The sequence below is a fragment of the Serinus canaria genome, chromosome 1A (genome assembly GCF_022539315.1).
Source record: "Serinus canaria isolate serCan28SL12 chromosome 1A, serCan2020, whole genome shotgun sequence".
Taxonomy (NCBI): domain Eukaryota; kingdom Metazoa; phylum Chordata; class Aves; order Passeriformes; family Fringillidae; genus Serinus; species Serinus canaria.
The window spans coordinates 48,296,395-48,323,672 of NC_066314.1; the positions used below are offsets into that span (position 1 = coordinate 48,296,395).

At 39.7% G+C, this 27,278-nt stretch overlaps 1 protein-coding gene across 1 annotated transcript; it reads left to right on the plus strand.

Annotated features, from left to right (window-relative positions):
• The first annotated feature begins 269 nt into the window (after nucleotides 1–269).
• Nucleotides 270–22,481, plus strand: ST13 (ST13 Hsp70 interacting protein). Its single transcript, XM_050970254.1, has 12 exons — nucleotides 270–445; nucleotides 4,952–5,009; nucleotides 6,235–6,304; nucleotides 6,409–6,479; nucleotides 6,997–7,063; nucleotides 7,702–7,786; nucleotides 9,828–9,938; nucleotides 11,177–11,279; nucleotides 14,488–14,604; nucleotides 15,321–15,384; nucleotides 16,483–16,577; nucleotides 20,744–22,481. The coding sequence occupies exons 1-12, from the start codon at nucleotides 336–338 to the stop codon at nucleotides 20,870–20,872; spliced, it is 1,080 nt and encodes a 359-aa protein (XP_050826211.1). The 5' UTR covers nucleotides 270–335; the 3' UTR covers nucleotides 20,873–22,481.
• Nucleotides 22,482–27,278: the final 4,797 nt, after the last annotated feature.

Here is a 27,278-nt window from a genome sequence, read left to right on the forward strand (position 1 = left end):
CGGAGCGCAACTGCCAGGCCTCGGCAGAACGTTTCGCCCACCACGCCGCGGAGGCGCGGGGCAATGACTGGCGTGGGCGGGCCCTCGGAATTGCGTGGGCGGAGCGGCGCTGGAAGGTTCCACGGCGCCGCGCAACGTTTGCGGGCGCATTCATGGAGCTTATGGGCGGGACACCGTTTGGCATGGGCGGGGTCATTGGTGGTGGGCGGGACAAGATCGGTTGTGGGCGGGACCAGATCGGTTGAGGGCGTGGCGTCTGGCGGGCGGGGCGGGCTGGAAGGTTCCGCGGCGGGTGGGCGGGGGAACGAGCGCGTCTGGGCCGCTGCCGTGCCGCCATGGACTCGCGCAAGCTGAGTGAGCTGCGGGCCTTCGTCCGGCTGTGCAAGCAGAACCCTGGCCTGCTGCACACCCCGGAGCTCGCCTTCCTCCGCGAGTGGGTGGAGAGGTCGGTCCCGGGCCGCGGAAGGAGGCGGCCGTGAGGGGCGAGGGGGGAGGGGTGTTCTGGCGCGGGACGCGGTGAGGGGAGGGGGGCGTGTCACCTGGGCGCGTGCCGGCGCGCGGGCGCGCCGCGTGGCCGGGGCGGGTGCCGCGCGGTGTCGCCCGCGCGGGTTCGGTCCGGTCCCGTCCGCCCTGCGGCCTTCCCGCCCTCTCCTCCCCTTCCCGCTGGGATTACTCCTGGCGCGTTAAAAAGACTTGTTCATTTTTTGTTTTGTTTCGTTAACTCTGGCTATTCCCATTGCAAAAAGCTTGCCCCCCGGCCATCTCAGTGGCTCAGCTTTCCAGCCTGGAAAGCCCCAGAGTAATACTTACTGAGCTAATTCTCGCGTTACGCAGCAGAGTTGGCTAGCCTGTCTTAAAAAGGAGCCGAGTTTGTGGGGAGCCGAGTGACATTGATTTACATCGTGGTACCCAAAAGCACAAAATACCTGGCAGCTACAGTTCCTGTCCGAAACGTGGTTTCCTCTTTGAAGTTTAATGTCTCAAAGGTAGTCGAATTCTCCGCTCCCTGTGAGCCATTTAGGTACCTGCTGTTAGCGCTATACATATTCTGTGTGAGCGGGGCCTGCCCTAACAGATGCTTCCCAAATAAAAATTCTCTTTGGGTTCCACCCTGAGCGCCCTGAAGCACGAGGCTAGATGGGTTGCTGCTGCTGGCAGGGAACCCACAGAACCCCTCTGTTCAGCTACGGTGCCTCTGCTTGGCTTTTATGGCTGCTGTGCTAAAGAAGTCTTGAGAAGTGAGAGATATACTTTCAGGTGCACATGTTAAGCAGAGAGAATTTAAAAGATTTTTATCTAGTGACAAGCTGGGATTTGTTTTAGAAAATTTGTCTTAATCTTAAACAGCAGGATTTTGTGTGTATAGATGTATATATATTTACATATAGAGAGAGAAGTAAACACTGGCATTTCACAATACGTCCTATAATGAAAATGGTTACAATGAAGTGTTTATTTGTGGGTTTTTTCAGTGATATTTAAATTTTTTATGCATCTGAATATTGCGCTTGTAAAACCACTGGTATTTAACTGAACTTGGCTTTGCAGTGCTGACAGTAGATATTCCTCTGCCTAGGAATGAGATTGATGTCCATCTCATCCTACTGCAGGTCTTTTATTCCTTTTGCTATTGCATAAAATACTTCAGTGCCTTACCCCAGGCTTCTTCCACTACTTATATTGCATAAATCTGAAAGTGTGGACAGGTTGCTAGAAGAGGGAGAGGAAGAAAACTGACTTATTTTTTTGCCTAAGAAAGTGTTAGGAAATGCAAGGATGACCATCTGACTTTCTCCATGTTAATGGAAAGGGCTTTAATTTCCTGATTAATTTTTAGAATTTGTATTTGGTGCTTGTCTTATAAATACAGTAATTACATTTAGAGCCATGGAATGTTTTTTACATCTAAAATCTTCACTGAATGTCTTTATCTCAAAAGTGAAAAATACTTCAGAGCAGAAGCTCCTACAGCTCTCTTAAGTTTCTGAGAGTTTTCATATTTAAGTTAAATATTTGCCTAAGTAATACACTTGAATGATGTTAGTGGTACCCAAATTATTTACCATGCAAAACTGTCTGGAATTCTGGTAGGGTTCCCTCTGCCTTTACATAATAGTGTTGTGTGCAGTAGAACTGTTAAGTGCATTATAGGGCCTGATCATTCTTTGGAAATTACTTCAAACAGCATGGCCTGCCTTCAACTGGGAATAAACTCGAAAATTCTTATATCTCTGTCTGGTTTACCCTCTTAATCTGAAAGATAAGTTTGTTTACCTAGGTACTGTTAAGAGTGGTTAGAATAATGACTATATTATACTAAAATCCATCATTAAATTTTTTGACTAAAATTCTGCTAATTGCTTTGATTCATTTTTTTTCCTTAAACCTAGTGATTCTAATTTAAATTTTGCTAACTACTCATGAAGCCAGAATGGAATGCTTTATTTCTTATTAGCTGTTAATTTTGCATCAGTAACCTTCAGTCTTCACTCACTTGTTGTTTTCTAACCCTTATTCTGCCTAGCTGTTGTATTTAACTTCTGTATTGATCCTCTTTGTAGAGGAAGCATAGGGTAGTGTGTGAGTGTGTTTTGACATTCCTTTTATCAAGCCCATTTTTTCATAATTGCATAAAAATACAAATGTTTTACTTGAATTATTGTGAAATGAGTCATTAAAGGAAACACATTTCAAAACCCTGCAATTGAACAAAGAAACAATAGCAATCTTTAAAAATGAACCACAGAATCCCAAATTGATGAATAAGGCTTTTTGCCTTTTTTGTTGTTTTGTTCAAATAGGCTTTTACCCTTTTGAATTCACGGTAATCCAGTTTCTCTCTGAAGATAATTTTGCTGTCAATAATAAAAGTGGTTGCAGAAATCACATTTGCAGTTCTTCCAACAAGTCATAAATGTGACACTTTCCATGGCCCTGATGAGTGGAAATGAGCAGTCACTATTGCAATGGAGTCCTGACAGCTCCCAGTTGTTACTGGCATCACCCACTAAACTCTTTGTGTGTCTTGTGTGTGTCTGTGCTTTTTCTACAACTCAGTACCTGCCCTTCCCTACAAAGGTGTCTTGTGTTTCCATGTACTGCTGAGGTTTAGTACATTGCAAACTTTTGCATATATCCCTGCTGTGCATTCAGTCATTGTTATCAAATACTGGGTGAAGAGACTTTAGAGTAACTTGCTTTTGAGTTATTCTGGGATTATAACTGTAGTTTAAATAGAGATTACCAGGATAGCAAGAATATTTTCATGTACTGTGAGTGAAACTGTTTAGCCTTGGCAGTTCATGAAATAGCATATTATAAAACATGCATGTATATTAGTAAACATTTCTCAAACTGAACTAAACTTGGGTATTTTTTGGAGGGCTATGAAGAGACTGACTCAGTTGTTTCAGTCTTGAGGTGATTAAGTTTCAGACTTACAACCAGCTAATACCACAGATGTTAGCTATTAACTCTGTTAAACTGCTTTGTAATTTGTAGTTTTCTTTATGCAGAAGAAAAGTTCCAAGGCTTCACTAGATGGTCCCTGTAGTCCTCTCTTTGGTTTTTAGAGACTAATAGAGTTATGTGTTCTATTGTCAGCCTAGGAGGACAAAAATTGAGGAGGAACAGTTAGTCCATGTTCTGCGTTTTCTGCCTGGTTGGATAATGATTTCTCAGACTGCAGCTGTTTAGTCCTTGCAGTATAACTTTGATTAGGTAATGTCAACATCCCGGGGACACAGAGATTGTTGCAATAGCTTCAGAACATGCTGGTGTTTGTCACTTGTTGGGGTGTTGTTGGTTGCATGGTTTTTCCTTGTAAATGTGAAGCAGTTTTATGCTGTTTGCTTGCCTTTCGCTGCAGGACCTTGTGCCAGGACCTGTCAATCCTGTCAACTCCTTCTCCAACTCCTTTTACCCTTTCTCCCCCAGTTCATCCCTATCTCTGTCCTATTCTGCCTCATTCATTGTTTTCAGTCAGTTTGAGGCCTGACTCTGAGGTGTTGCTCAGAGGAGGGAGAAAAAAAGGGGAGAATGAACTGCAGTAGCTTAATTTAAGAAGTTATAACTTCTCATCCTTGGGATACATTTTTTTGTTGCACTAATTCCTGAAAACAGATAGTCCTACATCCTTCCAATTCCTCCTGCCCAGCCCTGTTTAGTCACCTCCTCCTCTCCCTTGCATCCCATCTAACCAGTTGTGTGGGGCTCCAAGGAGTTGGTTGTAGAGTTCATGCAAACATTTTTTTGAAAACCATCAGTAGGTGGAAACGTGGGGCAGAGGATGGCTCAGAATGCTATTCCTTGTGATGTGGTGTCATAGGTATGATTAGATGTTCTAACAGCTGGAGAATTCAGCATCTGCTTATTCCTGGCTGCTAATCAAAGTCAGTAGCATGTGGAAGTTTATTCTATATTGACAGAATGCTGTGTCCACCAAGATTGCTCCTTAACTGTGGTGAAGGAGAGGCGGGAATATTGCAATGTGTAAGAGAAATGATTTTGTTTTCCTAGGCAGCAGGGTTTTTTTTAAATTGCATAGGCGTTTTAGGCTGTTCTCTTTAATTGTTGACCTCTATTAAAAATATTCTAATTTTAATAATATCTATAATCATAATATCTAGTTTTGATTCAAATATAAGTTGCATTTAAAGGAGAAAATCCATTTGAGCCAAGAGGCAGCTTTTCCTTGAGAAAGGTGGATGGGTGAAGGGTGATGCAAGTGAGTACAAGTCTCAAAGGAGTTGTACAACAGTGTGCATTGCACTACCCTGAGAAAAGTGTGGGGGATGTGTACTCTATTTACTGCTTTGACAGTGAAATGGATCATCATGTTTTGTGTTACAACAAAAAGCTGAGATTATCAGGATTTGAATCAATAAAATACATGCCACTCTTTTGATAATCTTGCTGTTTTGTTTTGTCTTTTCTCTGTTTTGCTGAAAAGTATGGGAGGCACAATACCACCTGCTCCAGCCGATGCCTCCACAGAGGAGACAAGTAAGGTGAGATATGAAGAATTTATCACTGAAAAATGATGCTAGCAAAATTACTGAGAAGCAGAAGGGGAAAATTTGCTGTCAGTTTTCACTCAGATAGGGAGGGTGAATGTGAGAGTTCAGTCTGAAGCCTGCCCATTATGTGTTTTAAATGACTTGTTACAGATGGCTTCCTAGTTAATTTCAAGTGTTATCATGCTCCATTTCCCTAATCCTGAATGCCTGATGTTCTCTGCAATGCAAATGCTATACAGAGTCTTGAATTCTTTTTTTTGTTTGTTTTCTTTTGTCTGTTTAGAAACCATTCTCTAGTCATTAGTGGATTATATTATAATCTTTTCATGAGGAGTATTAACAAGCATGATAAATAATGAAGGGATCAGTGGAACTATCAATTTTTTAAGGCAGTATTGTGGAAGATGTTGGCTTTTGTTGATTCACTTTAAGGGAGAAAATAAATTCCCCTTGTAGATATTTATGTCATGATTTTTTCAAGTTTGAAATACTTCTGGAAGAAAGATGGTTTTTAATTTTTTTAACAAGACAGTGGATGCTGGAATTAGTGGCCAGTTAGAGCAATATGAAGGAATTGTGTGTATATTCTGAATATAGTCTGTGACAAGAGAAGAATAAAGACAAGCAGCTTGTATCTGTGGTAATAGACGGGTTGTGCTAAGTTATGGAATTCAGATGAACTTTAGTTAGAAGTTGATAAAACATTTGAAATTTTTGAAAAAATAGTCTATGTAAAATAATGCCATATTCTATGGCAATAATCTCAGACCTTGGCAAATGAAAACAATATTTAAATCGCTGTCATCAGCTTATTGTTCCCTGCTAAAAGACATTAGCTTAATGGTATTAAATTGAGAGAATTTTTGATCCAGAGAATGTGTGAGGGAAGGCAGGAAGATTGGAAGGGTTGGTTAGTAATCACAGCAAAACTGGATTTAAATGTTATTTGGATTATTTGGTTTTGGTTATTGAATTACAAAATTTGAAGGACCAGCTTTACCAATAATAGAAGCTCATGAGTCCAGATTTGAGCTCTGAAATGTTTGCATACATTATAGGTTTAATCTGAGAGGAGGAAAAAGGGGATTAGTATCTTAAAAATAAAGTAGTTCAGCTGTACCACAGTCTGATTTTTCTAATACATTGTTTTGTATAAGAGTGGAAATGGGGCATTGGTCAGAAATAATGTGTGCTTACAAATCTGTGTCTCTCTCAGGGCAAAGCAGAGGAGCACCCTGAGGAGCCCGTTAAACCACCTGAACCAGAAAGTGAAGAGAGCGACTTAGGTGGGGAAAATAATGACTTGATTGCATTTTGCCAATCTGAAAATGATTCTGCAAATCCTGTCTCTGTAGATGGAGCTTAATCTTGCTTTTTGTTCTTCCCCCAGAAATTGATAATGAGGGAGTGATTGAACCAGACAACGATGACCCTCAAGAAATGGGAGATGAAAATGTGGAGGTAAGCAAATTTTCAGTGTAGCAGTAGGAAAGACAGGAGGGTTTGAGTGTAATTAAGGGTAGCAGCTGAGGGAGGATGAATACTCTATTATCTGTGTAACTAGCTGTTGTTTTGTCTCGTTTTCTTCTAAACAGAAAACTTACTGGCTTAAAATCACATTCTTTTCCTTTTCAAGGTTAGAATCAATCAAAAAGTTTCATGTGGATGATCAGGTCAGAAAATGCCAAAGAAGTTTATCAAAACACCCATGCAAACTAGATATGTAGAATTCCACCATTATTTAACTTCGCTTTTAAGTATTTTATAGCTAAAAATAGTGTTGACTAATGTCTTGAAGCTGAAAGCAAAGGTTTTGTGGTTTTTTTTTTACCTGTGATTTTAATGCAAATTAAAATTAAAGTTCTGGAATTGAACAACTGAAGCACTTTCTCCTTTGGCGAGGTCTTAATGTGGTAATTTTGGCCTGGACTCAACAGCTTTTGGGTTTGTGTGTGTGTTTTTCATTTTATTTTGTTAGGTAACTGAAGAGATGGTGGATCAAGCTAATGAAAAGAAGATGGAAGCAATAAATGCTCTCAGTGAAGGTGATAAATTGTTTTTTGGTACTTATTCAGGGACATTTGTTTTTGTCTTACAAAAAAGAAAGTGAATATCTTGGACCATTATGAATGCTTTTAAAGAGGAGGAAACGTACTTCTTGGATACCCAAAACTGTCTAGAACTTGAAAGCTTCTTCAAGTACTGTTTTTCCAATGTAGCCATAGTTTAGGGAAAGGTGGAAGGGGAAAGGAGGTACTACAGCATCTTAAATGCAAATTGAACATTATAGTAATTCCCTCCATATTATGATTAGTGTCTCTTAGTCTTATGATTAAGACATTAATCATAATCATATTATGATTAATGTCTTCACTGCATTAAGACATTTGGTTTGTCTTAATGCAGTGAAAAGGTGTAAAGATGTGACATTCTGTTTGCATTCAAAGTTAAATATACAAAAAGTTTAAATATTCAAAGTTAAATTTAACTGGGAAAATTTCAAGCATTAATTTTGGAGTTTGTACTTCAGTAACATAGCAAGATGGAGAAAGTGATTTTTTCTTTGTTGCTAATCTTCTGTCTAAGAAGTTTTTAGGCACATAACACTGTATAAGGCAAGTTTGGGAATTCAGATGTAATTTCATTACATAATCATTGAAACTTCACTGGTACTTATATTTAGGGGACCTTCAGAAGGCTGTTGACTTGTTCACAGATGCTATCAAGCTGAATCCTTGTTTGGCCATCTTGTATGCCAAGAGGGCAAGGTGAGTCATAACCTAGTGATTTGTGTTTCTGCCTGTTCTGTTATGCTCCTTAAGGAGCCTAAATATAAGGCAACTTGAGGATTTGTGTAAACTTCAACCACAGGAGGGAAAGGGAAGTGTTTATTTCATGGTTTCTCTTCTGTTTGACTCAGATTTTGCTGTAGCAGCCATATAAAGCATCTTGGTGAGAGAGTAAACAACAGAATGATGTTCCAAAATGCACTGTGGTAACATTAAGGACACTTTCCAGGAGGGACCCTGGCAGTCATGCTCGCACTGCCTGAATTGGGTCTGAAGCACCTTTGCAGCTACACCCCACACACTCACAGTCAGATCAGGTTTCCTTACTGTCTTGACCCTGGGTTTCCCACAGCAGACTCTCAGACATCTGGATCCTTAAAATAATTAAATCATGGTGCAATAACAAATTAGCAGTTCGTGCTGGTGCCTCTGAGGAGGGATTGCAAACAAAGAAAGCCCTGGGCTTTTTAACCTTCATAGTCTGTGCTTGTGAAAGTCTGAGGTCATGGGGTCCTGCTGTGTGTGAGTGACAAGTAACCTGGCTGGGCCACAGGTCCCTGTGCAGAGGTTGACATGTTCTTGCTTGGGGCTCTCACCACCTGGAGTCCAATCTTCAGCTGACACTGCAGCTGCACACGGAGTGTTCCTGCACTGAAAGGATTCCTCAACAATAGTGCTTTTGGTATGTTGAGGTAGAATAATGCTGGGTTACAAACACTTGTAAAATCTGAAGTGTGTTGTAGGATTAAGATAATGATTGAAATGACACTCTGTTTAGATGCAAACTTAGTTATGAATCCTGTGGATTCTCTCCCTGTTGTATCCGCTAAATGAATTTGTTAGTAGACCAGGTTTTGTTCAACAGTCGTATGTCTGAACAGGACACATCTGTATCTCAGCCCATTCTCCACCCCCCTTACTGCTCCTTACATCTACCAGACTGCAGATGATGCTTTGGGAACTTTCTAAATTCACAATGAACAAACATTTTATCTTCCTGATTCTTCAGGAAGGCTTGACAAGTATGGGTTGCAGAAGCAGATTTTTTTTTTTCCCTGTTCTTACCCAAAGGACCAGTAATCATGGATGATATGATAATTTAGTGGATCTTTCCCATAGCAATTTTATTCAAAGAGAACAGAAACTTTCATAAGATTAATTAGTGTTCTTTGTAATATAAAATACTGTTTCATTGTAATACATCTTAACTGGTACTTGCCTTGCTGCTTTTTTCCTTTCCATATCAAAGTTTTTGCATGTAACTGTTTTCAAATACATGTAAAAGGAAGATGTAGAATTAGATGTAGATGTAGAAGTTCTGGCATGGAATATGTTAAATATTGAATACTTTTGTCAATTCAGGAATGTTTTTAAGTGTTTCCTTAAGAGATTTTTAATTTTAATTACTTGAACCTCCTAAAGTACCACTCTACTAGTTAGTCTGATATGTTTGTGTGGTGTAAAATTTTCAGTTTTTACATTTAACTGACAAGGGATTGGGGCTTCTTGATGAGTTTGTGTTTGTTTTGCTGATTTTGATTTTGATGACTCATGTCCTACCTCCTTTTCCTCATGACTCTAGCTGTTGATCCTTGTAGTCTGTGTAACTCCTCATGCTTTCTTTGTGTTACTGCGTTAAGGACTGTGCAATATGGTATGCAGAATATTTTTGTTGTTTTGTTCAAATTGCTAGTTGCCGTTGGCCATAGACCCCAAGCACCGTGGGGCTGTCCTTTGCATTTCTGTGTCTTCTTGTCTGCCCTGGAGTTATTCTTGCTGGCAAGGCTTGAGTCTGAACAATGAATGCTTTCAGTTCTTGCTCATGAGTCACCTACAGTGATGGGAGGGTGAGACTAAATTTTAGTGACTCTGTTATCTATGTTACTATGAAATCTTTTTGAAGTCAGCTCTTCAAATGCATTATCTCACTAGCTTGCCTCATAGTCATCCAAAATTATTTCCAGCTTAAGTTAGTAACTTGGTATTTCAATATGTATGATAAATGTTCTTATTCCCACAGTGTTTTTGTGAAACTACAGAAGCCAAATGCTGCCATTAGAGATTGTGACAGAGCCATCAAGATTAATCCTGACTCGGCACAGACCTATAAATGGAGGGGGAAAGCACATAGGTAATGAACTGCACCTGCACTTGATATTCTCTTTTCTTGGGGGGAATAGTTTTGTTCACACATTCTCTCCTTCTCTGTGCCTCTGAACAGTTTGTCTTGCACCTGAGAGCAGTAGCTATGAGCCAAGAAGCCATTGTGCTGAGTATGTGGCTTAGAGAATAGAAAGGATGGTGATTTATTGATGGCAATTTATGAGTAGTTCTCCTGATACTGTTTCCCTTCCACTCACCGTTCCTCTCTCTCTCTCTCTCTCTCTCCTAATGGCTTTCTGTTTTTCTGAATAACATTTTGTAATTATTTGGTAAAGATAGTGAGATCTAGGACTGCTTGTTTTATTTGTTTGGAGGTCTTTTGTTTTCATTTAGTTTGTTGGGTTTTTTTTACTGAGCTATAATTCTTGAACATTTCTATGCTGTTCTTTTCCCTTAGACCCTCCCTGGAGCTCTTTTACATAGTAAACTGAAGTGCCTGGTTATTAGGGAACCATTTGTTGCAAACAATGTAATTATTTTAAATGGTGCTAGGCATCCCACCAACTATAGTTCAAATTATTTTTTTTATTAGCAATAAATCAAGAAAAAGGGTGACAATTCTTATGGCTTATATAAAAGTGGAAGAAGTAAATGCTAATATAACTTGAAAAAAAGCATCTTAGACAGTGTTTAGAGAGTAGTGTGTGCAGTTTTAATTAACAGTGTGAAGGCTAAGAGTGGGAAGACTGGAGAATAGTTTGAATTAATACCTCTGTCTGTGAGCAGAAGTGCTTTCACCGTTTAGTAATACCACCATTTGCTTAAATTTTTAGTTGTCAAGAGTATGTATAAATTAATAGTAAAGAAGTGTGCACAGAGGCTAACATGACTGCTTTAATTAGGATGTGGTACATCCAGTCACGAGGTTTGAGTGCTGAATAAGAGGGTCCACATAAGCCTGAGGTGGCAGTAGTGCTTCATGTGTTTAGCTAGGGTACCCTTCTTGCTGTTAGATCATTCTTAATAGCAGACGATAACATAATCTCATGGAGTGTTTTTTACTTATTGTTACTTCAAACAAAAGTTTCCATAAGGATATGAAGCAAACAAGTGTCCTCTTGTAGTGTGCAGCTTAGAGGAACCACCATGGTTCTTAAACTCCTTGTAGCTCTAGGAAAAATTTCTGACTGATGCATGGTTAAATGTTTTGAAGAGCAGCAAGTGTGCAGTTTTCCCTTCTGACTGTTGGTGTCTTCTGAATTCTAGACTTCTTGGTCACTGGGAGGAGGCTGCTCATGATCTTGCATTAGCTTGTAAACTGGATTATGATGAAGATGCAAGTGCCATGCTGAAGGAGGTGCAGCCAAGAGTAAGTGGGAGGAATGTTGGAGGTCTTTCCTGCATTTGTCTAAGTGACAGCTGCCTTCATATTCTTCAACAGGCATTGTCTGGAAGAAATGTGTTCCTATGTGTTCCAGCACTTCAGACTGAGTTTATAAATACTTCCGTCTTGAGTAACAGCTGTTTATGGCTGTGTGTAGAGAAATTGAATGTGTGGGGCTGGGCATGTAACAGAAATATGAAATATATTCATTTTTCAAATTTTAACAGAAGAATCTGAAGCAGTTGGAGTTTGCCAGGTATTTTAAAATCTAGACTAAAAACCTTCCAAAAAGCTAGAGATAGCTGATTATTGATTTTTTTCCCCAAGATATTTCTGAGTTGATCAAAGCTTTGACCTTAAGCACGTTTTCCAAAGGAGGCATTTTGCTGTGCTTTGTACTTTCATTAGTCAGCCCCATGAGGGCAGCCTCAGCTCTGCACAACTGTTTTTCAGCTGTTCTCCCCTGGCTGACCCCAGCTATCTTCTAAGGAGAAGCTTCTGTAACACTATTGATAGCAGGCTTTCTTTTTCATGTTTTTGCCTGTTCCTTTGAAGTGATTGACACACCACAGATGGCAGCTGTTACATTGTATTGGATTACATAGGAAGTTTGGGGGAAGTTGGACCCTGCAGGGCTGGCCTCTTGTAAGGAGAGACCTGAGGCTGCCCCTCTGTCAGAGGGAGCCATTTCCAGCTGGTGCCAAAGCCCAGCAAGTCAGTGATGCCAGTGGTGCTTCTGTGATAAAATATTTTAGAAAAGGTTAAAAAATACAGTGTAACAGCTGTGAGAGGGAGGGCAGTAAAGAAGAAAAACATGAGAGAAGCAACCCCTCTAGAGACACCAAGATGAGTGAAGAAGGAAGTGGGAGGAGGTGTGCTAGGCATGGGAGCAGAGATTTCCCTGCAGCCAGTGGAGAAGGTCATGGTTAAGCAGGTTGTCCTTCTTGAGCCCATGGAGATCCACAGTGGGGCAGATCCACCCTGCAGCCCATGGAGGATCCCGTGACAGAGGAAGTGGATCTGCCTTGAAGAAAGCTGCAGCTCATGGAGAGTCCCCTGGAGCAGGGTCCTGGCAGAAGCTGCAGCCTGTGGAGAGAAGCCTACACAGAAGCTGGTTTTGTGGCAGGAGCTGCAGCTCATGGGGGATCAGTCTGTTGTTTAAGCCCTGTATCTTGTGGGGACAACCACACTGGAGCAGTTTGTGAAGAACTGTATCCTGTGGGGCAGACACACTGGGGCAGGAAAAAGGTGTCAAAAGGGAGGAGTGGCAGAAATACAGTGTTATGAACTGATGATGGCCCCCATCCCATTGTGCTCTTAAGGGTGGAAGAGAGGGATGAAGCAGTAAAGCTGAGCTTTGGGAAGAATGTTGCTTTAGTTTTGTCATTGTTTCTTATCATCCTGCTCCATTTTAACTGGGCAAAAATTAAATGAATCCTCCCCAGGTTGAGTCTGTTTTGCCCATGATGGTAGTGGGTGAGTGATCTTATCTTCATCTCAAGCCAAGAGCTTCTCCATATTATTTTTCTGTTACTGTCCTGTTGAGGAGGGAGGAGTGAGAGAGTGGCTTAGTGAGCATCTAGCAGCCAGCCAGGCTTAACCCCCCACATGCATAAACATTCCTGTGTCTAAGAACTGCCGCTTTCAGCTTTTCTACCATGTCTTTGCTGTCTCCAGCAAAATGACAATGGAAACCATTTTACAACCTATTAGTCTTCTGTTTTGGAGACTGTTGATCTGTGGTTAATGTAATTAGGTCTTAGGTCTCAACTGGTCTTCATAAGAAGTAATACTTAATGCTTGGCTGAGGGGGAGCCTTTTCTTTCCCAGTTAATCTGCCTGAGCACAGAAACAGCAGTGTGAGTACATGTGATACATTGATGTGTAGTTGCTAACTGCATGGGAATTTGTGTATGTAGCTCTAGGAAAAACATAGGATCTTTCCATGAGTGATTTTCAAAATCTTTAGGAAGTGAAAATGATGTGTTCATCTAATTTATTCACTTCAAGCTTCCCTAGAATTTTTTGCTTTGTAGTACTTTCAGCTAAAAGTTTAAGTCAAATTCTAAAAACCTTTAGTTCATTTTGAGATATACTTAGAAATAACAAAAATCTAAAATTTGGAAAGTATTAATACTTCATTAAAAAGAAAACAACACTTAATTCTCTCTTAATGAGCCATTAAATGTCAGTGATGTCAGGATCTGATAGCAGGTAGTGCATTCACTCCCTATCATTCCTGCTGCCTCCGGTGTGCTTTCTCTGGCAGATACGCTTCAGGAATGATGTAGTATGGAATGAGTATCTCCTAACTAAAATAAGTTGTATCAAATTTCTCCTACTTAAAAAGCAATTTTTTCCTTTAAAGAATAAGAGTATTTCTCTAAAAGAATACAAGAGTATCCATTGTATAAGTAGTATCTTTGTTCTTGCATCCGGATTTTGCTATGTGTTTTGCAGTTACAGGAATGTTACAGAGTAACCATCATACACTATTTCTGAATTCATGGAACATTTTTGCAATTATTTATGAGGATACCTTCTGTTTTGAGGAAACCAGTGCTGCCATTAATTCTGAGTGAGGAGCCTTAGGAAGTTCATTGTGAATTCTTCTTTCGCTGGGACTATAGATTTAATACATTTGGGGAAAAAGTTAGTAAAAGGAAGCAAACTTCCTTCCCACCACCCCTTTCTTGGGTTGGTTGAGGAATTATTTGGTCTGCTTGTGTTGGTCTGTACATGCTGTAGAGGCATCTGAAACAGCAATAGCACTCTCTAGAAAGTGTGTGTGTGCAGTGGGAATTATACTTCCTATTGTGCCTTTTTTCAGGACAGTTGCTGGGTTTAGCCCCAGAGAAATCATTATTTCAGCATAAAAGCAGAAAGGGACATGGAATAATAACATGTACAAGTGCTAACAATGATGCAAGTCCCAAAACTACTGCAAAAAAAAAAAGTTAGAGTACATGTTCTGGTGAATCCAGTCAGGGTTGAGTAGACATGAGTGGCGGACTGCCATGGGAAGGAAGTAGCAAATGGCTCCTAAAACAAAGAGGCTTTTAGGATGCGAAATCAGATCTTAGTTTTAAGAACTGGTAGAATGGGTTGGTTATGCTTACATGTGTTTTGTACTGAAATACATGGTGTGAGATGCTAGAAGTGTGTAGGAACTCCTGGTATTCCATTGTGACAGGCTCAGAAAATTGCAGAACATCGACGGAAGTATGAGCGGAAGCGTGAAGAAAAGGAAATCAGGGAAAGAATGGAAAGAGTGAAGAAGGCACGGGAGGAGCATGAGAAAGCACAAAGGGTGAATATTCAAGCTTTAATATTTCTTAATAATTTGGAGAGTGTTAATTTTGGTTAAAAGTAATTACAGAGGAAAAAATGTACTTATTTAAATGTAAATTTTAAATTTTGAAGGGTTGGTTTCTGTCTTGGTTACTTAATCAATAATGAAGTCTGGAGAAGAAGGCGTTTGGGTTATCTGGTTTTATTGCTTGTGACAAAAACAGTCTCTGGAATCTCTACTAATCCTGTATTTCAAGAAGTCAGTTATTGTGTGACTGTTCCAGAATAGGTTTCACTTCAAGTACTTATGTGTCCCAAAGTGGGAGGTTTTAAATTCAGCATAATACTTTGCTTCTCTTCCTCAATTCCTGGCACAGTTTGCTTGCCTTTTTTTTTTTTTTTTTTTTTGTGCTTTAATGATGTATTTTAATATGAGAGGGGTGGGAGTTCTAAAAATACAGTAGGGGAGCTAAAACAACTCATACAGTATTAAGTATTTGTATTCAGTAGAAGCATACCTTACATAACTAACCTGCAGTCATGTACAAAATTAAGAATAGACAGAGCAATTTCTTGTCAGTGGCTTTGAAGATAGTAGAGTGCTTTGTTTCTTGTGATGGTAGATCTGCCTGAAACAGTCTTGGCTGGTTTTTTTTTCTCCTAAACCCAGCTGAGCAGTAGAAAACAGGCTGCACTTCCATTGTTTTGTGTGGAATGATGTGCTTTCATCTGCAGGAGGAAGAAGCAAGACGACAGGCAGGAGGAGCTCAGTTTGGTGGCTTCCCAGGTGGCTTCCCAGGTATTTTATTTTTAAGCACAAATACTTCAGGTAGAGGGGGCTGTTGTTTCCATATGGAATATTATAACTCCAGGTTTTATAGCATTTGTTCTCAAGACAGAGAGAAGAATCTTATGTGAAGTTTAGAGCTCTCATATACAAATAACTCTTGGAGCACTAGTAAGAGGGATGGGATTCTTTCTCTTGAAGAGGAATGATGCTGTGTAGCAAGTAGAGGGAAGACAGAAATCAGTAATTGAAGAATAACAATGAAACTATTTAGGTCTGGGAAAACAAAAGAAGCTGAATTTCCTTGATAATGTGTTTAAAAATGAGTATAAAAATGTTTTCTAAATTACTCAGGGTGCCTTGATTACTTTTTAGAGCAATAGTTTTAAAGTTGAAAATTTGGATTGAGTATGAGGGAAATCTGTGCTGGTTGCAAGCTGTTGTTAACAGAATAGGGTTTTTTAAGGAGGTAGTGCAGATTACCTTATAGAAAAGTTATCCTTGACAGCTTCACAAAAGTACTGATGCTCTTGAAGATTGAGATATACTTGAGAGTTGAGATAGGCTGTGTGTGTGCTCCAGCTGGATCAGCAGCCAGATAGAGACCATATGTGTCATGCTCAGCACAGCTGGGGAAGCTGCAGAACATAGATTCCATAAGAGAACCTCAAATATTTTGCTTCAGGGATGTTTTTCTTGGGGTTTTGTTGGAGTTTTTCCCCATTGGTGACACAGTTTTTCAAAACCTGAAGTTCCTGCCAAATGTGGAATGTACCTGGGACAGAATACTGAGCTACTTCTGCCCTGAATTATTCACCCCAGGCATTCAAACTCCTTATGTTCCTGAGCTTGAGACCTCATTTTAGGTAACCAGGAAAAGAACTGTGCTCACTACAAGCTTCCTATTCAATGGGTTAAAAACATGGATGAAATGAGATGTAGGTCTTAACAGAAAGAGAAGGTGAAGACCCTGCTTTCCATTGAGTGGGCCAGCTGTAGCCATATGGAAGGCATGGCTTTAGAGATGTGGCAAGGGCAGTAGGTCTTGGTCTCAGTGAGCATAATTACAGTGTGGGTGAGTTGAACATTTTTCTTGTGTTGGATTTTCAGGTGGCTTTCCTGGGGCTGCAGGCATGCCAGGGATGGCAGGTGTGCCAGGTCTCAACGATATCCTCAGTGATCCAGAAGTTCTTGCAGCCATGCAGGTGAGTATTTGTTAAAGTCAAAGCTACACCTTCTGAATGAGAGAAGAGCAGCGTCTATGGGCCTAGGGGGAGGAAGGAAGATGTGACCTTTTGGATGGCAGTGGGGTGCTTGCTTATTTCTGTTGTTTCCTCATGTGTGTGACACCAGACTGTCTGGATTAAATGTTAGCTGTTTTGCAAACTTATGGAAGCTTAATTAAAGATGACACACAAATCCTGCCCCCCATCCATGATAGGCAAAACTGTGTTTTATATGCTGTTGTCATCTCTTTGGAGAAAGTTTCTCAAATGGTCCTTTTCCACACATTATGATTCACTTGCTCATTTTTTGAATGCACACACTTTGTAAGGGGATAATTAGGCACAAACAAAAAAATAGATAATATTTTTCTTACACAATGTATTATAATAATATTGTGATGAGAATTGCCTTTCTCTTAGGAGATTAAATGTTTAAAGTTTTTCCAGAGACAAAGTAATATTAGAATAGTTCTTCATCTAGCATTTTCTGAAATCATATTCAGAAAGCTTACTTCCCTGGTGGGCTTGATTAATTGCTCAATGTCATAACTACTTCTACTCAAGAGAAGTATTTCAGCAGATTAAAGGGAGCATGTCTGACAATACCATCTTAAGGGCAGGTAGGTTAGAAAAAGTCAGAGCTATGTAGTTAGATTTGCATTCTAATATGATCAAGTACAAAACTGTCTTGTTTCTTTTTTCTGGATTGCTGTGAGTAAAGTTACATATTGTCCTCAGCTCATTGAAGTAAAGGCATCACAAAGGAAGCTTATTCAGTATACCCTGGAATCACAAAAAGATCATCACTTCCCATGCAGAAGTTCATGGGTTTGTTCCCTTAGTGGTTGCTGGTGTTGGAAAACACACCTTTACTTAGGCTGCCACAGTCAGCAGTGTTGGCTTGTATGCAAACCATGCAGAAAGGGCCCTTGATTGTAGCTGTCTTCCTTACCTGGCTGCTTCCTGCTCTAACACTGGAGTTTGTGATGAGAGGTTGCTGAAAGCAATGTTGAGGTGCAGCTAAATATTAAGTGCTTATCACATGCCTTTAAGAAAACTCCATAGCATGCTGATTACATATGCCCCAGCATAGGGTAGGACTCTTGCAAGAATGTGTGTTGACAGTGTTTTCTGATAATGCAGGCAGATTATAGTATGTACAGCTATCTAGATATGATTTATTAGAACTTTATCTATGTCTGCATTGCCACCTTTTCCTAAAATGTCCAACTCTGCCTTCTGGTCTTTTCTGAATTGGCCATGTAACCTCTAGTTTGAAAAGACAGTAGTTTCTACTGCTTGGCATCTGCCCAGTGCAGCTATGGAATATGCTGATTGATAATGTAAGCTGGCAGCTATTATGTCTGTTATCTGAGGTAACAAAACAGTGTGAAAATACTGAATCACACAAGTCACTCCAAAATGCTTTGCAGCTGTTAGTCTGTAGAGGCTTTTCGTAGTGAGGAGTTAGTGCCAAAATGGGAGTAGTTTAAGAGTAAAGGGCACTATCTCAGTCTCTTTAAACTTGCTATGATTTCATCATTTTGGAGACTATTCTCCATGAGTTAACACTAAAATGTGCCTGAGTCTTGTAACATCTCAGTAAACCTGACAGCTGTGGGTGCCTGAAGACAAGCCAGATTAAGCTGATTTTACTGTTAAATTCATCTTGTCATCCATAGAAGCAACCAGAGAACCAGATATGGCTGCCTGGGGACATGTTTAGGGGAGTTACTGCTTGACATTGGCATAAATCTTACCTGGTCTAGGTGACCCTGCCTGGGCAGGGGTGTTGGCCTAGATGATCTCCAGAGGTCCCTTCCAACCCTAACAATTCTCTGATTTTGTGATCTCTGCAAACCACTATGAAAACTTCTTTCTTGAGGAAGATTTCTGGTTCCATTACCTGAAGATTTTTTTCTTCAGATTTTTTTTTTCTCAAAGCAGCAAAATTTCTCTTGCATTTCTTTTCACAGCTTCTTAATGGTAGCAAGTTGTGACTTTTTGCAGTGACTTCTAATGCATGCTTTTTCAGCTCATTTGCCCCTAAGCTTTCTAGTCTCCAGAGGAATCAAGTGAAATTTTAGTGTGTTTTATTTTACTGTTTTGTCCAACTGGAGGGTTGTCTAGTACTTCATATCTTGCATATACAAGTGTTTTCTCTAGACACATGACATTTGCATTTTAAAGTCAAGTAGAAGCTCTTTCTATAAGAAGTTATATGTAAGATGAACCTATGGATTCCTTATTTGACATGTAGCATATGTTAGACACAGATTTCCAACAAAATGTGTTAAGTTGGGGAAAAAAAAAGTAGTGATAACTTCTTTCTTGGAAGTATTATTTTTCCTTCTGCAACTAAAGACCAGAGCATCAGAAAACTGAATGTCTCCCTGCTACCATTAATAGAATGGTTGCCATTGCACTAAACAATGGCCACCTTATGCACTAAACATTTCCCTCCAGAAATACTGATATCCTCAGTCTTACACTTTATTTTGATAATATTGCTCATCACTGTCAAACCTTGGATGTTATAAGCACGCTCTAAGGTTGAGAGCTTCCAGGGAGTCACAAAAGTACAGAACCACTTACTTGCTGTGAATTTATAGGAAAGTGAAACACAGAGCATAAACTGGATATTTAACATTCATTTAGGAGTGCTTTGACACAAACTAGTGACTAAGATTACTCTGCTGTTTGTTCCAGATTCATATATAAGTGAAACCACAGACTTAACAATATGACAATCTTTATAATCATATGCCCTATTTTGAAATCAGTTCAAGAAGTCTGAGGTTGTGAAAGTCTGCCTTTTTTGTTTGCATGGGAATCCTGTAAAGGGGAGAGATTGTATCTAATCTCTCTTTCCTGAACTTCAGCATTCTATTTTCCATATACTTTGCAGATTATCTTTTGTGAGGAAGACAACACATTTGTAAATCCTCCCATAAGACTGGACTCTTGGTTCCCAACATGCATAAAATATGGCTGAGGTGTGTGGGTGCTTTCAGTAGAGTCCACACCTACCAAATGCAATTTAGGATCAGACTTGTTGAACAGCTTTGGACTGAGTCTGATGCTAGAATAGATAGAGGATGATGTTATTGTAACACAGGCAGCTCTGAGCACACTGGTTATGTGGTGATGGCTTCCAAAGAACATGCCTGCTGCAGCAGTGGGTTGGAAGTCTAGGAAGCAGTGTGTCTTTTGGTAAAAATACTTAAATGTCTTAGAAAGTACAGCAAATAAAATTACAGCTAACATCTATTGAACATAATAAACTGCTTACACTTGAATTAAAGTGGAATTTTTTGCAGATACTGCTTATAATGGAAACATTTTTCCAAGCTGAGATGTAAAATTGTTACATACAGAGTCATTATGTTCAAAACATACACAGGTAAAACAAGTAAAACCAGTTCAAGTTTGGTAGAGGCCAAAGGGATACTAGAAGTGTGGGAAAAAGGTATTTATGCTTCTCATACTAAATAGAGAAAATAGAGTAATTTTTTTGGGCACTGATTTTGATGAATATGTGGATGTATTTATCAACTGCAACACAGTAGTGTGATAAGAGATAACAAGGTTCTTTTCCAAGTGTGAATTCTCAGTGGAGGTGAGGAATGACTGAGAATTAGATGGATTTTAAAAGCCAAACATTGCCACATTGTCTGCTCACAACCCAACAGTTTCAGGCTTTTGCTGCTAGAATGAAAAAATGAGAAAAGGATGAGAATCAGCTGTTGCTCAGAGTAGAGTTTTCTTATCATGCATGCTACACACATCAAGCTCCTACCTCCTTCAAAATGCATTTGAAAGATGCCTGAACAGAAAAATACAGTAGGTGTGGCTGTGTTTGATAGCTCCTGTTCTGGGAAAACAGAAGTCTTATCTGATCCCCCTTCTCATACACTGAACTTTTAGTGTAACAAGTTCAATAATGACTCTGGTGTTTAGTGACACAGCTTTAACAGCATGCACTGTATTATTGGGTTGTCTTTAGAGAATTCTTGCCAGAAGTCTAACGTAGTCTTGTCATGTAAAACCTGAGCAAGACTAGATTCATTGGAACTACATAATCACTTTTCTAGAGTTGTTTAACAAATGCCCTAATTTATTTTTTTTTCCTTTTTGTCCTGCAGGATCCAGAAGTTATGGTTGCATTCCAAGAGGTTGCCCAGAATCCAGCAAATATGTCCAAGTACCAGAGCAATCCCAAGGTCATGAATCTCATCAGTAAATTGTCTGCCAAATTTGGCAGTAAACCATAAAATCCCTGGTTCTTAAAAATCATACCTGAATGGCAAGGATTGGATTTGGCTAACCAGTGTCGCAATAAAATAAACCATTTTACCTCTGATTTTCTTCAGAAGAGAAATGGGGTGTTCTAAGGAGAATTGCTCTCTAGCCCCAGGTATTGACTTTATTCAATTATTGGTTTCTAGAACTCAAATTATATTCAGATGACCTAGTTTTCAACCATCCCTTCTTGTCCAACAGTTGCAGCCTTTCATTGTAAGTGTTACAGACAGTTTTCTCTGAATTAATGTTCTTATAACAAATTGTAGTATTCCAGGAGTATAAGATAAAAACATGCAATTTTTTTTTATTATTGCTCTCACTGAGCAAATGGAAAAGAACTTTAAAAACTGAAGTCTGTCTTAATCCCCTTAGGACAGAAAAATAGCAAAGGTGGGACAAGTCTGAAGAGTTAACTGGATAAAGGAATTGTCCGCAAATACAACTTTTTTTTTTTAATGGGTGATAGACTTTTTAAAGCTATTATCAGTATAATCAGGCTAGCTAGTTACACACTGGAACTTCTGGCAGTACTGCAAATACTATATCATTTTGATCACCACAACTGTGCAGCAAAGGTACAGTTCTACCCTTTGCACAACCTGGCATGAAGTACATATTGCTGAGGCCACAGACGTTTTGTTACTTGTTCAGTTCTTGTCCAGCACCTTTACGTAACATGTTATTTATCAGTCTGGGTATGGGAGAGCAGCTTCCTGACTGTGCTTGTACTCTTGTCCTTTCCCAGTTGGCAGGCCCTCTGCTGGTTGCACTCACCCTTCCTTGGGGCCATGCTTACCAGGTTGCACCTATTTGGAAACTTTAGGGAAGGAATCTTGTTCCCATCACTACCTCTGTCCCACTGAATGCAAGCCATCCAGAACATGTACATGCAGAGTTACACATTGGTGAAGGGGAGAACACTCAACAAAATTGCAGCTCTGGGTTCTGAATCAGTTTGGTTCTTACATGCTCGCTGATTAAAATTTCTTGGTCAAAGTCCTGCTGTCTCTGTAGAGGTGATGACTCTTTCTTCACCACATTCTGTAGTCTTCCATCTTTTCTTGTAGCCTCTTGTTTAAAAAAAAAATCTGTTGTTGTGGTTTCATACCGCCATGGTTTTGAGGCTTGTGATACAGAGGAAAAGGTGAAGTAATTGGAACAGACAGAACATTCTTCTAACACATGCATTTATCAGCATGGGTATCTTTGATGCACTGTCTGTCCTGATGACGTTCAGTGGATTTGGCTACCAATAAAGACAGTTGTTGCTTCTGTTTGTCTTGGCTAAAACATCTTTATGTGGAAAAAATGACCACAGTTACCTGTTCACCCCATGAATTTCAAGGTTTGTGTTACTCTTTTGTAATTCTGTATCTTGAGCCATAACTGATGTTACCATTTTTAAACAAATGTGGTTTGATGTAGGAACTCTACAGCAGTTGCAAAAAGTAAATCCCCAAATGCTTTTTCTCCTACTAATGACCCTGCACAATGAAATGTGAATCTTTTTGCTTAAGAAATACAGTTCTAAATACTTCTCTTAGCCTTTAAAAATAAAGTATGGTTTTGAAAAACACAGCATTTTGGGTTTGTGTAACTTTCTGATAAAAACTATTTTGCTTAAGTTAAATATGGAAGTGCTTTATTCAAACTGTATGTATAATTTGTGTTTTAAATTGGAACAAAATGCCTAAGGGCTCGTCTTCATGACCGAATGAACTCAAATTACAATTGTGTGTTGCTGTGTGCACGGCTTTTGGTCATAGTCTTGATCTCTCATTCCCAGGAAGAGATATTTGAAGTAGGTCACCCCTCAATATAGGCTAAATCTTGACTTCTGTCTTCAGGCTAGTGCATGTGTGTTGTGCACAAATTAGAGTATCTTGAATATAGATTTATTCCCTACAGTTTCCTGTTATTCCAACCTGACTGTTTGTGTCTGTCTTCCCATGAATAGTCAAAACTAGGAAGTTACTCCTACCTAATAGAAATGGTCATATCTGTGTCCTGCCTGCTTGCTTACACATCAGTTGCCCTTACTGAGAATTGATTGATTCTATAAAAGCATTTTCTCTCATTTTGATGTTGGCTTTAGGAGTTTAGCTGAATTCTTGTTCTTTGGGAATACACATCCTATGACTCCCTTGGTGTGTGAGCTTTTTTGGTTTTAATGTTACTCAGCAAGTAAATTGATGAGCTGTCTGGACTTCATCTCAGCTCCCCGAGTTGGTGTGTGGACATCTAAGCAGCTAAATTGGTTTGAACAGAAGTACAAGTGCAGAAAGCTAACGGCACAAGAGATGAGCAAAGACAGGAAGTTCCAATGCGGGATGTAAGTAGCTAAATGAGGAAGTTGTTATTTTCATTGGTTGCTCCTGTATTTACTGGCAGATCCTTCAGGTTATTAGTTCTGTTGGAGCATTGAGTGGGGGTGGTTGTTGTAAGTGCAGTGGCAATAATCAGCTCTGCTGGCAGTTTGTCTCTGAAACCTGCAAGAGCATATAGATGTCAGCTGGGACAGAGTGCTGCCAGTCCTGCCCCTGGCTCAGGTGTACCTTCCTGCCTTGTGAACAAGTCCTGCACTGAGCTGTTTGGCTGATCCCATGCCCAGATTCAATGACCCAGGCTGCCCAGGAGTGCAGTGATGCACCTGCAGCTGACTGGTAGCAGAGGCTCATAGCCTTGTTCCTGTGTGAGTCCCAGGGACTTGACTGTCCTCTCTGGTTCAGCTGCTGCCTCAAGGGAAAGCAAGTGTCAGCTCAATTGCCACATCCAGGCTGCTCTAGTTCACAGGGAGTCCTTTTGCATAGTAATGTGGAAAATGCAAAGCTCGGTGCCTTTACCAAAAATTTTTGGAAATTTTATCTCCCTTCATTGTTGGTACTTGTTGAGGTAGCTTGGTTTGTCTTTGTGGGAAGGCAGTGACTGGATGAGTCTCAAAGTTGGATGAAGGCAGATGGGACAAAGCCAGGTAGAGCAGTGATAGGCCAGAGGTGAATGGGTCAATGAGTATTAAAAAACCACATAAAGGTAAAGCCATGTTAGAGAAAGAGCTTTTTGCAAGTACTATATGTAGTTTAAAATATCTGTCTTTAAATGCCACCTTGTTTTTCTTGTGTGTGACTTTCAGGGCTTTTGTGTAAAGCTCATACAAGCCATACTTACTCTTGTATATGCCTGTACGTCCCTCTTCTGTGGAATGGAAGAGGAAATAAGATTGTTATGAGAGCACCTGCTGTGCTAGCAGAATCCTTCGCCCATATGGATGGGAGACTCTGGACATAGCCAGGGGGAGCTGGAGCCAGGTTAGCCTTGGCATGTACCTTCCCATGGGTCATGGTGTGCTGCTGACTGGAACTGTTTGGAGCCTCTTTGAAGTCCCCTGGGGCAGGTAGGCTGAGGGATGCTCGTGGCAGAGGCTGGAGGGTTGTTTCCTCTTTGCTCCAGGGCAGTCTGACCTTGCAGTTAGTGGTACTGACAGTGGTTGGTAACCTGGAGCTGGAGGGTGGCTCACTAGGAAAACAGTAGCAGTGTTTTCTTCTGATGCCGAGAGAAGGGTGTCCTGTGAAACATACTCAGAGCTCTGCAGAGGTGGGCCTCAGTCTTGCTTCACGCAAGATGGAGTGAGGGCAGCATTGTAAGAAAGTAATTCTGGATTACCAAAGAGCTGAAGTGGAGTAAAAAATGGTGGTGTCCAATTGAATGCAGACACCTCCATGTTCAGTACCACAAGACAAAGCATAGGAGATCAGTAGGGATATAAGAAAGTGCAAATACAGTGGAAGCAGGAACAGTTTTAATGTGGCAAATGAATGAAGCAGATCAGGTGGTTGCTGGTAGATCTGAACTATGGAGCAAGAAAAAAAATTAAGCAACCAGGCAACAAGTCACTGATCACTTTGTGAATCAAAGTTTGGGTACATCATACTCACTTGATGTGACCCTTACAATCAGGAACTTCATGTAAGACAAACCTTTTCTTGTCCCTGCTGACTGGAGGTCCTGAGGTCCCAGAGAATGTAAATACCAAGGACTCTTCTGTAAATCTCAATCTTGGTGACTAACCAAATCCAGATGTTCATTTGTAATTTTGCTAACAAAGTGTTACTACTATATATGTCTGCTTACAAACACACTTTTGAAAGCTGTGTCCTAGATGTATGATCTCAGACAAGCTTGAGATCTTATCAATAAATAAATAAATGTATTTGCAGAATGTGTTACGTCTTTTTTTGTTAAGTGGGTTACAATTTTGGCACCTTTCTTGTTGCACAAGATTTTTTTTAATGTACAAATGTTTATTTCGGAGGCTACGAGAAATGTGAAGGATTACAGGGTTTAGGTTAGCAGTTATCTTAGAATTTCTTCCTGAAGTACAGCAGCTGCAGCAGTCCAGATGGTACACATAATTTTTATGGAACAAAGGTATTCAGAAAAACAAGGTACTTACTACTCAAGTGCCAAGTAACAAGGAGGTGAGGTCTAAAGCAGGTAATAGTAAATTGAATTCCATTACTGAAACATTTCATTTCCTAACGCTCTCACTGGTGGGTAAGAGTTCTAGAAATGAGTTGAATTTGCATTTCACATTTCAGAAAGAAAAATATCATAGCTGAAATCATGTAACAACCAGCACAGTGTTCAATAAAATTAGCTTTAAAATGGACTAAAGGTACAAGATGTTAGGAAATAATCAAAAATAGATGGAAAAATATCACAGTACTATATTGAGAGTGAAATATCTGAGCTGCTGCCAGCTACACTGCCTCTCATTACAGAAAATTCATTCTGATATTTAGCCACTAGTGTCTAGCTCTTGTTTGGAAGAGAAAACCACCTGTGCTGTCTTATTTCAGATTTTTTAAAAATTGGTCTAAAATATAGCTTGTTGCTAAGAGAGTATAAGGAAAACACAATTGTTCTAAGAGATGATTTGCTCTCACACTTTCTTGTGTGTTATCCTACAATGAGGAAAAATTCTTGAAAAAGAAAAGATTTTTCAGAAGCCATTTTATAATCTGGCACAATTTTTCTCTAGTCTCTGAAAACTTTTCAAGTTAGAATAAAGCAAGATTCTGAACTAGAATTAATTAGTAGCCTTTACCAAATAATAAAAATAAAATACCAGAAAAATTTACATTTAGAACAGATGTTAGGCATTTATCAAGTGTCTGAGGGAAAAAGCAACATCAAGGCAACAAAAAATTTTGTTTGACAATTACTTCATCTGTATAAAACTAAGGGTGACTGAGGGACATTTGGTCTAGTTAGGATGAGCAAGTGCCATGACAGGAGATTAAATGTAACAATGGCAAATGCAAGTAATTAAAAAAAAAAAAGAATTTCAACTTTTCTGATATCCCTGGACCCTAGATGAAGTGTACAGGGAACATTCTGCATCATTGCAGAGGCTCAGTCAAAATTGGTTCATGTGAAGTTCACACACACAGGTGCTTTGTAATACGTGAGTGATTACAGTGCTTGCTTCTGGAAGAGGCTGGTTTTACCTTGGCCTTAATACCTAAGCCTGATCTTGACAAGATGGTGTGATCAAATTGCTGTATTTAATGAATTCAAACTGTCAGCACTTGCAGTCTCATTTGTTAATTTCTAGTTGCTTTTATCTATTATGTACAGGGAGTGTGATCCAGTTTATCCACCTTCTCTGAGAGTTGAAGTTTTGCAACAGATTCAGAAAGTAATTTTGAAAGTAGTAATTAAATTCTGTCATTCTGCCTTGACATGTTTGGTCTCTCTAATGAACTGAATTTCTGAGCAAAAATAAAGGAGCTATGTATTTCTATTTTTTTTTTTTTTAGAATAAGGAGAGTACTAGGGTAGAACTAGTTTAAGTTCAGAGGTCATTCTTTACTTGCAAAGGTAGGACACAGTGCAGAGGCAGTAAGTTTGACCTCTGGAGTCACCAACAGTATCCTCATTCCTTGTCATGAATCAGAAACAAAATCCATCAAGAGTAAAGTTTCTCAAGATTGATTAATTTCCTGTACAGGAACCTACAGAATTTCGCAAGCAAGAAAAAACAAAGATGAAGTTCACGTACAGAGAATATGTTTGTACTTGTAGTTGCTTAATTTAGTTCACTTCTTCCAGGCTTTCCAGTAGAATTTGAGGAAAGATTTGAGGAAAGGTAGGAGGTTTGGGCTGTCTGTCCTTCCTCAAACCCCACTTGTGAATGTTATGCGTTTGCCTGGAAACCTGGTGGATTTGTGGCATTTATGTGAAGACCTTAAGGCCATGTCTTCAGGAAACCTTTTGTGTAGATAAAAGGTTTAGCTTTATGCAGGTTTTTAGGTACCTGCCTTTTGTTTTCCCTTGATAGAATGCAAGGCATTAAGTTTAACTTAATCTGTAGCA